The following is a 17,325-nucleotide window of genomic DNA, read 5'->3' as shown; positions in this document are numbered from 1 at the left end:
CCACATTTTTCCATTAGAGGTTGCCCTACCAGATCACATACCATTTCTTGGTCAGCTGATAAGTCTTTCCTGTTAACAGATTTTTTTAGATTGTGAAACACTAGACAAACAATTGTACTGATCAAACTAAACCATAAAGTAAAATTCATATTTTATCTCCTTAACTTTTCCTGGAAATAATCATATTGGTAAAAGATTTTCTTGTCTGGTGACTTTGCCTAATGAGTGGATCTTAATGTGAATGGCCACCTTTAGATACAGAGGGGGCCAGGCAGTTCAGGAAGGCTGGGATGCAACTGAAGTATATCTGTCCTGCAGTTTATGGCTGCTTGTCTGGTACTGGGGGCTATAGTCCAACAACAGATAGAGGCTGTGGAATATTCTCCAAATGTAACATTGCCGTTATAGTTCCTATTTCATTTTTAGTTGTTTTGGAGTAAAAAAGTCCCAGCCTTGAGCAGTCTCCAGTTTGCATCATATTAACATTAACATATATCAGATATATAATCCCTGATCCCTAAAAAAATAAAATAACTATCCAAAAAAACCTCTAGATAATGCACAATTAAAAAAGAGGCTTGCACGGGGCTGTCAGTTTTGACGTTGGTGAGACGGTGACCTTGCTGTCAGACAGTGAATCAGAGCCCTGTGAGCAATCTGATTTAGCACTTTTTTGACTGAAGTTTTCTTTGCTCTTCCCACAGCCTAAGATCGTGGAGGATCTCCTGGGCTATGAGATAGTTCACGTGTCCTGCGGGGCTTCACATGCCATTGCTGTATCCAATGAAAAGGAGGTGTTTTCCTGGGGCCGCGGGGACAATGGTGAGGCTTGTGCTCATCTTTCTGCACGTATATCTTTGCTGACAGAAATGCCTTTCTTGGTTAACTTGCCATTATCACGCAGATTATGCGTAACCCATATCACCTCTCTATGAACAGCCTATTGTTTTGATGCAGGAAGCTCACAGCAATACTGGGTGGTTATGGTGGCAGCAAAGTGGCTTTACTTAACACTCACTCCTTTGCCTCTGTGCTGTCTATTTATAAAGTACTGTAAATATTATGACTATCCTGATTATCCCTTGCTTAAGTGTTGCTGGATGGCTATTCAAGTGATAAGAGAAGGCATGACGAAAATCAATATATGGTAGTGACAATCATGCAATATTTGTATTTTAAGGGACAGTTTTATTAATTTTCTTATACTTCTGTATTGCTTTATGCTTCTGTATAGCAGTTACCCTGGCTTGATTATTGTAATTTAGTTTCTGTTTTATTAATGTAACTGTAGATGGGGGCCCAGTGGGACACTGGCTGATGTCAATAACAGTATAGGTTTATGAACAATGTCTTACTGTAAAGTTTAGTTTTCAGTTACAGTGGGACCTGTTATCCAGAAAGCTCGGGACCTGGGGTTTTCTGAGGTCTTTCTGTAATTTGAATCACCATACCTTAAGTCTATTAAAAATTATTTAAGCATTAAATAAGTTCAGTAGGATTGTTTTGCCTCCAATAAGGATTCATTCTACCTTAGTTGGGATCAAGTACAAGGTACTGTTTTATTATTACTGATACAAAGGAAATTATTTTCAAAATGTAAATTATTTGATTAAAATGGAGTCTGTGGAATATGTCCTTTTTGTAATTTGGAGCTTTCTGGATAAGGGGGTTTCCGGATAACTTATTCCATTCCTGTACGATTTTGAAGTGCCAGAGATAGCAGATGAATCATTTTCTTTATCTTTTCACACAGTGCAAACTTTATTAATCATTATTGACGTACCATTAACAGCAAAAAACTAATTTTATTAGTATGCATTAAAATATCAATTATGGATACTCTGCACTGGTAAATACTGAGCGTTTCTTTAGAAACATTACTATAGTTTTTACAAATAAACTGCCTTGTAGCCATTCTCTTTCATTTAGGTATGAACTGAATAATACTAATGCCTCTCTGCAGCCCAAATCTGAATAATTAGAGTCTGTGACAACATTGAAGGGGGGTGTAAAGCCGAGAACAGAATTTTGCATAATAATAAGAAATGGAATTCTAAGCAACTTAACAGTATATATTCATGGTTTTAGATGATTTTATTTGTTAATGTATTTTCTATTTCATCCCTTGTTATACATTGCAAGTGGTGGAGGTTATGAAAATTAAAACAATGTAGCAGAAGCCAACAGCCAGACCTGTGAAACTGGAGGAGACCTAGCTTTGCTCTATAGTTTCAATAACTATGATTGTAGAAAAGGACAGACAAAAGATGCTCCTAAATGGCAGTAAAGCTGGCCATACACGGGCAGATCCGCTCGATTGGCGATGTCGCCAAGCGAGCGGATCTTCACCCGATATCCCCACCTACTGGTGGGCGATATCGGGTAGCAAGTGCCTTAAAAAAAAAAAATCAGATCGTTTGGCCCTGGGGCCAAACGATCGGATTACATTTGCGGCCATGGGGCAGTCAGTTCGGGGACCGCATCAACGAGCCGATGCGGTCCCCGATCCGACTGGATTTTCTAACCTGGCCGATCGACATCTGGCCAATTTCAGGCCAGATATCGGTCGGCCAGCCCGCTCGTTTCTGCCCCTACACGGGCAGATAAGCTGCTGAGTCGGTCCAAGGGACCGATATCGTCAGCTTCTATCGGCCCGTGTATGGGGGCCTTTACATGCATAAATATCTTTAGTGTATTTAGAGTGATTCTGTCATGATATCTATGGGGTAGTTTCTATTTCTAAAGTACGTGTGTACACTGTGTACATTACAAATAATTCATTCTACCATGTAAAATTGTATTATTGAACCAACCAATGTATTTTTTTAGCTGTAATATTGGTGTGTAGGTGCATTGTGCCTGAGTCTGAGCTTTCAGAAGGAGCCAGCGCTACACATTAGAACTGCTTTCAGGTAACCTATTGTTTCTCCCATTTGTATTCGGGTTTACATCCTCTTTAATGTAAAACGTTTAGCCTTGCCCATTGTATTTAAGTTACTTCTAATCACTGCTATTTCCATCTTTTTCTCTTGGCAGGGAGGCTCGGTTTAGGCAGCCAGGAGTCTTATAACTCCCCCCAGCAAGTCATCATCCCACCGGAGTACGAAGCACAGAGGGTTGTGTGTGGCATTGACAGCTCCATGATACTTACAGTGGCAAATCAGCTTTTGGCCTGTGGGAGTAACAGGTTAGCATTTCATCATGCTGCAGGAACAGTCAGGGCCCCCCGCTGCTGTCATATAAAAGTGAAAATTCAGGTCTAATAATTCAGTACATTTTTTAGTGAGGAATAGAATGTTTTCTTTCTAAATATGGATTTCGTGATACTTACCTTCCTCTCTTAACATGTCTAAGTTTTGAAAACACAAAGCGTCATTAGGTACAAAGTGTGTTTGGCAAACGTCACTCCTTGTAGGTGCACTGGCACAAAAACGCACTTCCTGCAATGCCTAAGATATGAGGCACATCAGCAGCAATAAACAGAGTGTTGTTATAGAGATTTGCTATCATAACGTAATGTAAGGTGTTTAGCACAGTTTCAGTGCTGTTCTTTTCTTTCATAACAATGTATTTCTTTGTTTTTCAAACAAACATTAGACTACAAAGGGTATAAATACACTGGGGTAGCTCTCAGCATTGCTTTTAGAACAGCTACACACTGTAGGTAAATGAACAATAACGTCAAAGAATATAAGTGTATTTAAGTAATTAAAATATAATGTAATATTGCCCAGCACTGGTAAAACGTGTGTTTGCTTCAGAAACCCTACTATAGTTTATATAAACAAAGTAAATGTGTAGCCATGGGGGAACCCATTTAAATTGGAATAGGGCTAAATGGCACAGGTGACATAACATATAAGCTCTGTAAAACGCCATTGTATTCTACAGGGCATATCTATTATCTGCTATGTAAACTGTGCCTTTCTCCTTTTTTCCAACTTGAAGGACTGCTCCCAGTGATACACAGCAGCTTATTTATATAAACTATAGTAGTCTTGCTGAAGCAACACACAACTTCTAGCAGTGTAGGGCAACAGTACATTATATGTTATTACTTTATACTTTAATTTTTGGTGTTACTGTACCTTTAACAGAGGGACTTCTGAACAAGTGTATGTGAGCTGCTAGTGAATGCATTGTCTTTACCTCTTACATCATAAAGTTGTTCTTAATACACAAATGACCCACCCCTCTTATGGTGGTTTAAAATAAAGAACTCTTTTCTGTTATTCAGTTGGGCAGAATAATGCATGATGTCATTAACCTACATAGACTTTTGTCATACAAAACAGCCACTTTATTATGTTTGTTAAGATATTCATGAATTTGGCATTTGACTATCTGCTGATTGAAAGAGGAATTAATACCAGTTCTGGTCCACTTGTGACTTTTTTGCATTTTTCCCACAGTCAGGTTATGTCAAGAGAGCGATAAAAATGACTTTAAAAAATGTGCTCATTCAGGTCGGTGTCACACTCTGAACTTCCCTTGTAAGTTGCATTTACCTCTGCCTGCAAGGGATTGGCTAGCTGCAGCTCACATAATTATCATACGCCTACACCGGCAGTGGGGTTCTGAGGGCTTACATCCAAAGGAAAAAATACCCTCCTCTTTGACATAAACTCATTCAATCACACTACTACTAATATTCTGTCAAATTCCGAAACGGAATCCAAACCCTTGATGAATAGAGAATTTGGAGTTTATCTTCATTCAGCATATTACAGGGGCAATTCACCTTTAAGATAAGTTTAACTATGTTATAGAGCAGGGTGGCCAAGACGTTGATCGCGGTCCACCAGCCAATCCCCTGTGGATTTCTGGTGGTCCATGATGAACCCGAGGGATGTGGAAGTGCGCTGTGAATGTGTACGTACTCTGCGTCTAGGGGGAGGAGTCATTGGTCGATTGCTGTTGGAAAAAGTCTGGCCACCCCGTTATAGAGTTTCCAGTTCTTAGCAACTTTCAATTGCTTTTCATTTTTTTATTTTGTATAGTTTTTAAATGATTTGCTTTCTTCTTCTGATTCTTTCCATCTTTCATTTAAACCACTGCCTGGTTGCTAGGGTCCTTAGACTTAGACCCTAGCAACCAGATAGGTGCTGTAATTCCAAACTGGAGAGTTGAACAAGAAGCTAATTATTAAAAAAAACAAAAAAAACAAACACAAATAATAAAAAATGAAGACCATTTAAAAATTGTCTCAGAATATCACTCTCTACGTCATACTGAAAGGTAATTTTAATATGAACAACCCTTTTAAATGCATGATTTAGTGTGAAATATTTTAGTTGTGTTTCACTGTTTAATCCCTTTGTGAATGTTGATTTTATAATGTTTGTCACGGTCATCATCATTTCTCTATGTAACGCCAGCAAGTTACGTATCACTTATACTTATTACGTAGCACTCTTAATGCATAAAAATAAGGCCATATATAAATAGATCCACACCTGAAATGGGCTCATACAATTATTTGGCACCCCCCAAGGCCGCCGATCAGAAGCTCAGAGAGCTCCTAGACCAATGGGATTTTCTAACCTGCCCTATAGATACTTGGCCAATTTTTTGTCAAGATATCAGGATGGCGTGCCAGTGGGAGGTCCCTATACAAGGACCAATAAGCTGCCAACATGATCTAGAGGAGTCCAATTGGCAGCATTGAATGGCTGGCGTATGGCCATCTTTATTCTGCATTTACAGAATAACTTGTGTTCTTGTGTGTACAGATCCATTGAGATAGTGATCCATGGTTTGATATTTGCATTCAGAATACCTGAGAGCATGTGATCCAGCTCTATAACAAACTCTGTTCTGCTCCATAACAAGCTCCGCATTGATACGTGAAAGGGCAGTCACATACCAGCACTCTGTGTAGTAAATAGAAACTGCTGCACCTTTGTACAAACACTGAGTTTCTGTATCTTTCCATTAACTGTGTTTGCCTTACGGCAGTCGTCTCTTACACAGTTTTTTTCCTGTGCACCCAGTAGTCCATTAACCCACAAGGGCATTACTTTTAGGTCTGTGCCAGACTCACTTGGCTTCTAACTTATCTTAATACCTAATGGTGTGCAATGAGGGAGCAGTTTTTACCTCTTTGCAAAAATCTCTTTGCAAAATTATAGCTAGGTGCAGTTTTGCAGACTTTTTTTTTCTTAGCCCTGAAACATATGAATCAGGCTTCTGGTGTAGGTTGGGATATTAAAACTGTATGATAGCTGGCAACTCATTCCAGTAATTCAGATGCAGTCCTAGGGGGAGACTTATTAAAAACCAGCAGGGCAGTCTTCAGTGGGGTACAGGAGGGAGCCCAGTCAGAGGGCCCAGATAGGACAGGTCTTGAATCGGGGATTTCAGGTGGATCATTGTTGAGTCCAGGACATAATGGGGTATTACTTAGGAGGTTGGGGTCGTAAGGATGATAGAATTTTTAATAAATGGGCCAAAGGGACATTTGTCCAGGATTGGGGGGCACACTAGCACACCGTTAATCTGGGATAACTTTTGGCAGAAGCATCCTACATTTTAAGCAACTAGAAGAGTTCTACAGTATGGTTATTTTCATTTCTTTGCTTGTTTCTCTGCTGCCATAGCTGTTGGTCCTGGGCGGCACACCTGGGGATCATGTATACTTCAGTAAGCACAGACCATTTCTTCACTACCCACCTTACCATATTGAATTTCACATGCTTGAGGATTACTCTATCACATTTTTCTTGGGGCAGCAGAGGCCAACCAATGGAATTTTGCCCAGGGCCCGCTGGTACCTTAAAGCAGTCCTATTGACTGGGCCCACAACTCAGGGTGCCCACACAAGCAGGGAACTAATAACTGCCCCCCCCCCCCATTGGATGTGATGCCTGCTTAGTAGTATGGGGCACTATAATTTCTACTGGTGGCCCTGTCAATCCGTATTTTTATAGAATAGTATCAATGGTTGTCACCCTTTTAAAAAATAAAAAAGATTCCTTTAGATTTATAGTAGAAGCAAGTTTTTACGTTTCCCCAGGGAACACTAAAAGTAAATTCAGTGAAAACTTAACATGTGGGAAGAAACTAATGCTGCTTACAAGTGCTGGACTGCATATAATCAGTAGTTTCTGGGAAAACGTAAAATTGGTGTATGTAAAACCAGGGCTCTATTGTATCAGTCTCTTTTCCAATCTGAAATGATTTCTTCCAGCACCTAAAAGAGAAGCATCACCATTGGGCTTTAACCCCCATATAGTATGGTATAGGACCACTCAGCATGTTCGTACATTCATCTCCTTTTTTACGTGCGTCAGTGTTGATAAATGGGATAATGTGATAAAATTGGAACTTCTGGGAATCCGTTTATTTAATTAAGGATTAAATGTGCCCCCTAATTTTAGTACGCACAGTCTGAACGGCCTTCATATCTTCTTAAAGCATTTATCTGACTAAAATAGCAACAGGCATTGCGTTTATCACATTAGTGCACATCCATATTTACTGGAAGCAGTTATAAATTATTCATTAAAAATATATATGTTAACTGTGCTATTTAAAAGCAGCATTAAGTAATAGCCTAGGGAGTGAGGCCCCGCAGAGAGTAAGGATGCTGATCCAAATAGCAGGCAGGCTAAGGGGGAGAAATGGTTTGCCATCCATGGAATTAACCCACAGGCTTTTCAGTACATAAAGACTCTGGCCAAAAAGCTTTTTCGTACCTACAACACAGACATTCATTATCTTCTTTCTCCTCCTCCTTGCTCTTCTGTTCCCACTCCTACATGAACAGAGATTTGAGATTCTTTTCTGTTTTCCATCACATTCCATTGTTCTTTTAATCATACCTAAGTAATGCCAAGTCGGCTGCCTTTGACCCCTCTTTACTAGTAACTGCCATCCAACTTTGCTCTTCCAGCTCACTTAAACAACTCTGGAATGTGTTATCGTCCTATGGATTAAAGACTATCTTAATGCCCATAACCTTCTCGACATTGCAAATTAAGTTTTCAGGCTGAATGTTTGAAGAAATAACTATCTATATATATATATATATATATATATATATATATATATATATATATATATATATATATTCATTTTATGTATATAATTTTCCAACTTCAAATATTTTGTCCTTCAGTTTCTATACTGATTTCTACTCCCTTAATGGAAATTTACATTCTGTATTTATAAGTAATAATTCCTGACTGTGCTGATGTATTAGGTTTCTTTTATGCATTTTGTGATTTCCTCTAATCCCCATGCTTAGCTTCTCAATGGGAGCCCAAAACATCCTGAGCATGTGAGTGTCAGTGGCACTGAAAAGATGGCAAGCTCCTTTGGTTAACTTTAACGGCTGGATTGTTATTGTTATAGGGCTGCTGAACCCCTCTGCTGGTACCATTTAGCACATAAAATAGTGGTTTTCTAGCCATATTTAAGCTAAGAAGGCTTAGAAGACAGAAATGCCTTAGGCTTCATTCTTAGTAAGTTGTAAGTTGAAGCATTAGTTAATGCGGTTTCCATAGGATGTGGTTTGTAAATAAGGGGGGAGTGGGCCAAGTAGAGAGGATGGGTCATTAAAAAAAGGGTGCAATATGCTATGTTTCTTTCTCTTTCCTGGGCAGGTAGCAAATATGCCACTTATTGTCTTTTGGAAGACTAATGCATAAGTCATAATGCATGAAAAGTGTTCTGTATGCTATTTGCCAGGAAGAAAGTGACTATAACTTCAGTCAACTTACATTTTTGAAATGGTTTTGTTAGATTTAATAAGCTGGGCTTTGATCGCATCTTGTCTGCAAGTGAGCCTTCTTCGGAGGACCAGGTGGAAGAGGCTTATACCTTCACTCCTATCCAATCAGCACCTCTGAACCAAGAAGCCATCCTGTGTGCAGATGTAGGCACCTCACATTCAGCAGTCGTAACAGGTAAGTAATGCAATAACTGGGAGAACAGGAGCTATAGGGGGACCAGTGGGGCATTTACTAATGAGCAGATTCTTGAAGATGTCTTTTCCCCAAAGGCCTTAAAATTATTTTGTTCTAGGGCCCAGTAACTTCTAGTACTTCACAGATTTTACATCTACCACTGCTATGGCCGCCTTACAGCAAGTCATGAACAGATCAGGGGCCCGATTCACTAAAGTCCGAAATAAGGAGTGCTATTTATAGCATGCGTTAAAATTCTTATCACTTCTTATTTTTCGCTCGATTCACTAAAAGGACACTTGTCATAATTAAGAAGCGATGTTCTTGGCGTTATATATCTTGCGACGACATATTTTCAAGCAACGTGCTGCGTAATATGTTGTGCGCTGCGTAATATATTGCTTGAAAATATGTCGTCGCAAGATAAATAACGCCAAGAACATCGCTTCTTAATTATGACAAGTGTCCTTTTAGTGAATCGAGCGAAAAATAAGAAGTGATAAGAATTTTAACGCATGCTATAAATAGCACTCCTTTTTTCGGACTTTAGTGAATCGGGCCCCAGATGTTTTAGGTCACATTCATATATAAATACAGAGCATTTTAAAGGGTTTACAAATTTTTAAGCACTACTGTAGATTTAAACTTTCACCCTATTAGGCAGCTTATCTGCCCATGTATGGGTCCCCCTGATGAGCCTACCCAACTGATAATTGGCCAAAAATTAGGCAGATGTTGAAGGGGCAGGTTTAAAAATGCCAAGGTACAAGCGCCGCATCATCTTGTGGTTCTGGTCCTGCCCTGACGGCTGGCATTACCATCAGTGTGACCTCTCGTCAAATGAGCGGATCTTTCATTGTATGGCCATCTTAAATGGGTGGTTCATCTTTGCATTAACTTTCATTATGTTATAGAATGGGCAATTTTAGGCAAATTTTTTCAACTGGTCTTTATAATTTTTTTTAATAGTTTTTGAATGATGTGCCACCTTCTTCTTCTGACTCGTTTTTAATTTTCAAATGAGGGTCACTGACCCCAGCAGCCAAAAAAAATGTTGTTCTCGGAGGCTACAATGTTATTGTTACTTCTTATCTTTCTATTCAGGTCTTCTTCTATAAATATATCAGCCTCTCCTTTAAACTACTCCCTGGTTGCTAAGGTAATTTGAACCCTATCAACCAGATAGCTGGTGACATTTTAAACATGGAGAGCTGCTGAACACGGCTTATACTCGAGTTGAGTGCCATGAGTCCCTCCAGACTAGCACCCTCTGCCCTTTTTGTGCAAATTAGGCCACCCACAACCAGACCCTCCTGTGGCCTGGCCCACTCCCAAATTCATCTTCATCTACCATCCTCACCTGGCCCATTCTGCACTAGACATTGCACTTTATATTCTATATAAACTATAGTTTTGAAGGATATTAACTCTTTGTGTTTTAGCTTGGTTGCTGATTGAGTACTCTTATGGTATCTTTGTTGATAAAACATTTGTTTTTGTTGACCCTCCACTTACAGAGCAATTTACAGTTTTTATTTGAAATAAATATTTAAAAACATATACCCCACTGATGCCTCATTTAATGTAATTAATTAATTTTATTGGTATTTATTTTGATGAAACTTAGCAGTAGCTGCTGCATTTCCCACCCTAGGCTTATACTCAAGTCAATAAGTTTTTCCAGGTTTCTTAGGTAAAATTAGGTACCTCGGCTTATATTCGGATCGGCTTATACTCGAGTATATACGGTAATAAAAAATGAAGACCAATTGCAAGTTGTCTCAGAATAGCATTCTCTACATCAGTGATCCCTAACCACTGGCTCACTAGGAACATGTTGTTCACCACCCTCTTTGATGTTGCTCCCAGTAGCCTCATTAGGTGCCCATTTTTAAATTTCTGGCTTGGAGACAAGTTTTGGAAGCACAGAGACACAGTTTTACTTCAATCAGAACCTCCTGCAGGCCAGCAGTCCACATGGGGCTACCAAATAGCCAATCACAGCCCTTATTTGGCATCCCCAAAGAACTTTTTCATGCCCATGTGGCTCACCAACACTTATTATATAATAAAAAAAGTTTGGGGATCCCAGGTCTACATCATACTAAAAGTTAACTGAGAGTTGAACAACCCCTTTAATGTGTGGGGAAAGGGATTTGACTTTATTATTGCTGCAAAGTGTAAAATTTTACAAGCCATTTTTTTAACATGAGCGTCTCTTTTTCAGCATTAGGTCAGTGTTACACCTTCGGCAGTAACCAACATGGTCAACTCGGTACCAGTGCTCACCGAAACAGCCGCGTGCCTTGCCTTGTGAGTGCCCTGCAAGGTGTAAAGGTGACGATGGTGGCATGTGGGGATGCGTACACTGTCGCTGTAGGTGCAGGTGAGCGACACAGGAAATAAGATTTCTGATATTATCTATATTATCTATACAAAGGTTGCCTCTTCTTTTCTATCACTTACCTATACCAGGACTGACTCTTAAGTTGAAGCTAATGGTGGAATTATTTTATAAGAGTACATTTTCCTGGGATGGGTCAGAGTGAAATGTATTTGTGTCAGAAAACGTGACAGTCACAGATTTACACTAGCAATTTCCAATATAATTCCAGATTTTATAGGGCAAGTGTGTTATTGCAGGATGTAATAGCTGTATACAGGGGCACCACTCCATAGCCCCAGGCCCTCAACAAAGAAACAAACTCAGGCCCCCTCCAATCAGTGCAGGCTCTTAGGGATACAACCCATGATCCTCTGCGCATGATGCCCTCTCTCCCTGGGCATCCCCCCACAGTCATGGGATCTGCGTCACTGGCTGTAAAGTAAGTTATGCTTATAACTAAATTAAGCTGATTTCTAACTTCGTAATGAAAGGGAAATTTGTTAGGTCAAAACTGAATTAATTCAGAATTTTACGTAACTTGCAAACACTGATTTTGATGTTAGAGGCCAGAGACATTAGTTCAGGAAGTGTAGCCACATTTGCAGAACGGATAACAGCCTTGTTTTAGAACAGTATGTGATTATACGTATTTACATAGTGTTTTGGACAAACCCTGCCCTGCACCCGTCTGGCAGTACTGTTAATATAGAGGTCCCCTCTAAATGGCAGATCCATATTAGGTTCAGTATTGCATTACCAAGTCATCCATTGACCAGAAGAAAGTTCCAGAAAGTAAAATAAATGATCCGGCTTTAGTTTGGTAGATCAGAATAAGGGAAAACATTGGAAAGTTTTTCAGACTAAGTTACTTCCAGTGATGGAGAAGAAGTGGCTTAGCGCTTGGCACTGGAAGGGCTGTGTTCACGTTCTGTCATAATCAAACGGCCTCCAGCCATGTATGGCTTAGCTCAAATCTCTAATATTTGTGTTTTGGTGGGAAAAAAATCCTAAAATAAAAACATCCACTTCCCATATCACAGGAGATCAAAACTTGCAGTCATGTGAGTTCACTATATATGAAATCTTGACAATTATGATATCTGGATTATGAAAACTCAAATAACATGGCAATGACTGGCAAATCAGTTAATAGGAAAATCAATTGACTTGCATTAAGCTGGCCATACACGCACCGATACTATCTTCGTACGATATTTGGTGCGTGTATGGCATGTCGGCGAGTCGACCGATATCGCAGGAAGCTGCTGATATCGGTCGACTCGCCGATCACCCAGGTTAGAAAATTTTGATCGGGTGCCATAGAAGGCGCCTGACCAAAATCTGCCGTCAGGGCTGAATCGGCAGAAGGAGGTAGAAATCCTATTGTTTCTGCTGAATCTGCTGTTTCAGCCCTGAATGTGTGTGGCGGATCTGACGATGTTTCATCGTTAGATTGCCACGTGTATGGCCAGCTTTAGTGTTAATAAACATGAACTACAATCTCAACAGATCTGGCAGATAACTGGAAGGGCAGCCTATATATGGCCACCTAAAATTCAAACTCGTTTTATCTGGTTTTTTTTGCGACTTTTATTTAACACTGTCTGACAAATCCGTGCCAAAAACTCGCCAGTAAAATGTAATGACAAGTGTGCAGCACGTGTGTAAGCATTCCTATTTTTGCACTTGGGTGTTAAGCCGGGATCACAAAAGCTGCAGCTGCACTGCTGTACAAATGGCTCTTTCAAAGCTGTGGGTAATTAGAGCTAAGCTACAGCTTGAAAGCCACTGTCACATTATAACAATTAGCTCATCCATTTTGCTTTCTCTTTGCAGAGGGACAAGTATTCACATGGGGAAAGGGAGCCAGGGGACGTTTGGGACGTAGGGACGAGGGAATTGGAATACCCAAAATTGTGCAGCTGGAAGAAAACCACTCCTATGTTGTAACATCAGTGGCTTGTTGCCATGGAAATACTTTATTAGCTGTGAAACGTAAGTAAATTCCTTATTTATGTGTGCATGTATATGGGACCCTCCAATGGGCTTACCTGTCTGATATCTAACCATCAAGGACTGCATCTGTTTGTCGATGTGGTCCTTGATCCAACTGCCTGCCATGGGCCCAATGATCAGATCAGCCCGATATTGCCCACCTCAAGGTGGGCATATTTATGAAGTATCCGCTTTTATGGCAAGGCCGCCAGCTTAAGGTACTCTTGGGATGTAAAGGGTGATTCCATCTGTGTCATGCACACTGATCCACTTACAACAAAGTAGCCAAGAGCTGAAAGTAATCATCTATTAACTGTTAAAGAAGTGTAAAGGAATGTTGGCCATGGTTTATGTGACACAGACTATTATTATTCTTTATTTATACAGATGTACCAGGCTTAATACATCTCTTTCATGATCATTACACACACTTCCTTTCCATGGGGAAAGGGTGTGACCATGTGTGCCAGATGCTCCATATGCTACATTTTTGGGCCCACCTTATATTTGATAAGGATCAAAGAGACTCAAGTACTTACATCACATTTGTAGATTGGGTTCAAGATATATTTTATATGCTTTGCTATCAAACTGGTGGCTAGAGGAACTATATATATATATATATATTTATATCGTTGGGGTTTGACATTGTGAACAAGGTCCTAGACCAGGACCGAAACGTTGATGTTTTAATCATGTAGTGAAATACAATAAAGTTACGGTAATTGATGGAAGATGGAGTGCGCATAATTACTGGAAATATATATATATATATGTTCCTTCGCTACTCTCAGATACCCTGGTGCATAACAAGGAGGTAGAAAGAGTGTACTTATAGCAGAGATGGCAGCCTAGATCAGAAGTGACCCAGGTGCATCTTGGCTCTAGTTGCGATGTCCTTGACCCAACAACACCCAAGTTCATCCCACCCTTTCATCGTGCTTGGTTGTTCGGAGAGTTTTGGGTAGAGTTTCTATGCATTTCAATGCAGTGGTTAAGGATTCAGCTGCAAATTACTTTTAGTGGGTGGCAAGTCTGTTATTGATGATGATTGGGGGTTAAATTAAAGTGACTCCCAAAAAATGCAAGTGAGTCAACATGTCTGTTATATTTTTGTCTATAACCTCAGTGAATTGACTGCAGCTGCCTTCATAGACATCCTATTGTATTTGACTCCATGTTGGCCTATAAAGAGTCAATATACCTATTAGATAATTCTTTATTCTCAGTACCTCTGCCTTTAAGTTATTTAAGGTCAGATGGGACACATGTACTTTACCCCTCTGGATTATCAAGTATCTGCATTTGTCCTGGGATTGTTTCATCCAAGTTTTTGTGTGTTTTGGCATAATGACAAGAGTGCATTGCTTTAGCAGCCGTAGGGGCATTCCTCTATTTATTATGCAATGTTTTATTCTTACCTTTTATATGATTAGATATCATTTGGTTGCCAAGGGTACTTAGGGCATAAACAGTAATATCTTAATTTTACTCCGTTTTTTCATACTCCCTATAGCCATACATGTTCAGTATGGAACAGTTACCGTTTCTTGCTGGGTGCCTGATAATAAGCCATGTTGTTCTCACTGTGGGAGATGCCTTGTCTATTCTGTTTGTTAATTCATTGTTTCTTTCTTTGCATTTCAGCAAGTCTGGAAGATATTTCTGTGTGAAGCAAGGATTTCAGATAGATGTCAGGACACACGTCTGTGTGGGAAGGCAGCATTGACAAGTCACATTCAAATGAGCCCTCCTTATGACTGATCTTCTGGAGCAGCGCTGCTTTTCCCTGCAAGATAGAGAGAGAGAGTGTAACTAGATCTTATCTCTGACAGACCGGGGCATCATAGCCTCACAATTGGTGCCACCAGAGAGAGCAAAGCCATGAAAAGCTGTTACCTTCTTTAGTGTACTGAAGGTAACCTGGCTGAAACCAGACTGAAATGCATCTGTTCTCAGTAAAATATACTGTGTTGCTGGGTGCAGAATGATTATATACATCTAACACATAATACACACCCCCACCATGGTATGGGAGCCAGCAATACCTTTCTGCCATTGTACATAATGCAGGGCACAAAGTGCATTTGCTATGGGAAGGTATGGGAGTTCAGTAAAAGCTGGAGGGTCACAGGTTGGGCTTTATGGAGTTAATATTTTTATAAAATTCAATACCAAAATGTTCCTGCACTGCCAGGTATCCCAGCATGCTTTCTGTTCTGCATCAGTATTTTGGGCGCCAAGATTTTAGCCAAATCTACCAGCCAAAAGGACATTTGCATTTAGTTTTTTTCTTATTCTAATACTGTATGTTTTATACGTTATGTACATATTTGAATTTATTTCAATTGTCCATCTATTTATTGTGTATCTTTTATTTGAAAATGCCAGGCAGTATTGTACTTGTGCGAAATTTAGTATTTTCTATAATGGAAACTTGCCTACCAAACCCTTTCTATTGTATCAGTGTTTGATTAAAGGGCCACTACAGCCCCCAACATTTAGCCCCTAATATGCTGATTCAGCCATTATAGGTGATAACTGAGCAACTTGCTGATTCAGCCATTATAGGTGATAACTGAGCAACTGGATATGTGGTATTTATCAACACAGGTAATTACTAAAATGCACAAATCCATCTTGGATCATGTCTCGGGCTGAATGACCAGGCCTCATACAATATTATAATCAAGCCATCTTTTATGGATAGGCACCGACATGGGCCTCAGACTTTACTGAATCAACTACTTTGGTATGAAAAGATGCAGAGAAAAATTGTGGACACTGGTCAAAAAATACATTTGACCAATTCTATTGACTCAAGGCTGACTTTCACCTATAAGCACAATCCTTATTTTTGGGTTATTTGTTTTCCATGAAAGCATCCTCAGTGTTGGACTTGGTCCCAACACAGAATCTGATGGCCTCCCTTTCATACCACTCCTAAGCTGGGGATCTTCTCGTACCCTAGTATACCAGCCCATCCCTGTGCAAATTCCCATATACATAGAACTAATCCATTGAAGAGCTCAATAGGCTGTTGTGCCAATTATTCATTAAGGAATGATGCTGTTTTGGGCATTTCTTCAGGTGAAATAAAAGACAGGAAGAGTCCTGAGGCTGGTGTGCACATCAGCCCTTTGTAAATATGAATTGGCACCTGATTGATCAGTTCAGTGGGTTGATATTTTGAACCTGAGGCCAGGGGGGTAGCAGGTCTTACACCACTATAGGAAGAGCCATTACCCTGATTGCATTCTCGGGCACTGTCACTTAGCTAGATGCAGTATAAGTGCAATTTTGAGCACAATTGCCATTTTTCCCCCCCAGAATTCAGAGTCCTGTGCCCACCACAATTGCTTCCAATTTGCCAGGATGCACCTTTACTTTGTGGCAAATCGGGTGCACTTTTCAAAGTCTGCCTGGCTGATTGTTGGTCCAAAGACCCATCAGGTTCATTTAAAAAGCTGTTGTTTAGTTGGTTACCCACTTTCTAATTAGTTAGTTAGTAGTTGACTGGATAAGTTGCTTGTCTATTTTTATTAAAGGAGAACTCTGGCTTCTGAACCAAAATCCCTGTAATGTGTTCATTGAAAAAGTATGAATAAATACCATTTATATGCTGAAATCCAGCAGCAAAACAGCTCTTCTCTTTTTGCATCATTTGGACTTTCCCTTTAAAGGTACAGTTTCCACTGACTGTTCTTACACTGAAGAAACCATTACATTATGAAGGTAGAAACGTGTTTCCCTAATCTGACAGTTTATAGCGCGTCATTTATGGAAAACTTGATAAAAATCAGTATTTCTGAATATCGGAGCTGATATCTGGCCTCTGTCTCTGGCAAAAGCAACCCACCATCATGACATACGGATGGTACAGTCACTCCGCTGCGCCCCTGTGTCGTAACTCGCGCACGTCCTTCTGACCGTAATGGGCAATGATCTGCGCCACGTCTGTAGTTCTGTGCCTGCAGGTTCGGCTTGTTTCTCTTTGTATTTGCTCAGACGTCTGTATGGATTAGCTCATACGCT

At 40.0% G+C, this 17,325-nt stretch overlaps 1 protein-coding gene across 4 annotated transcripts in view; it reads left to right on the top strand.

The window, feature by feature from the left end:
- Positions 1-16,926, top strand: part of nek8 (NIMA-related kinase 8) — a 40,054-nt gene extending 23,128 nt beyond the window's left edge. For 3 of the 4 annotated variants that reach the window (XM_012956775.3, XM_031895875.1, XM_031895876.1), the window contains exons 10-15: positions 705-822; positions 3,037-3,187; positions 8,746-8,909; positions 11,137-11,295; positions 13,132-13,290; positions 14,938-16,926. In XM_012956775.3, coding sequence (XP_012812229.1) covers positions 705-822; positions 3,037-3,187; positions 8,746-8,909; positions 11,137-11,295; positions 13,132-13,290; positions 14,938-14,963 — 777 coding nt within the window. In that variant the 3' untranslated portion in view covers positions 14,964-16,926. The remainder of the gene's footprint in view (positions 1-704; positions 823-3,036; positions 3,188-8,745; positions 8,910-11,136; positions 11,296-13,131; positions 13,291-14,937) is intronic. The other variant, NM_001006905.1, reaches the window with a different exon arrangement.
- The last annotated feature ends 399 nt before the right edge of the window (positions 16,927-17,325 follow it).

This window comes from Xenopus tropicalis, chromosome 2 (genome assembly GCF_000004195.4).
Source record: "Xenopus tropicalis strain Nigerian chromosome 2, UCB_Xtro_10.0, whole genome shotgun sequence".
Lineage (NCBI taxonomy): Eukaryota > Metazoa > Chordata > Amphibia > Anura > Pipidae > Xenopus > Xenopus tropicalis.
This window is presented reverse-complemented; position numbering and strand designations above follow the sequence as displayed.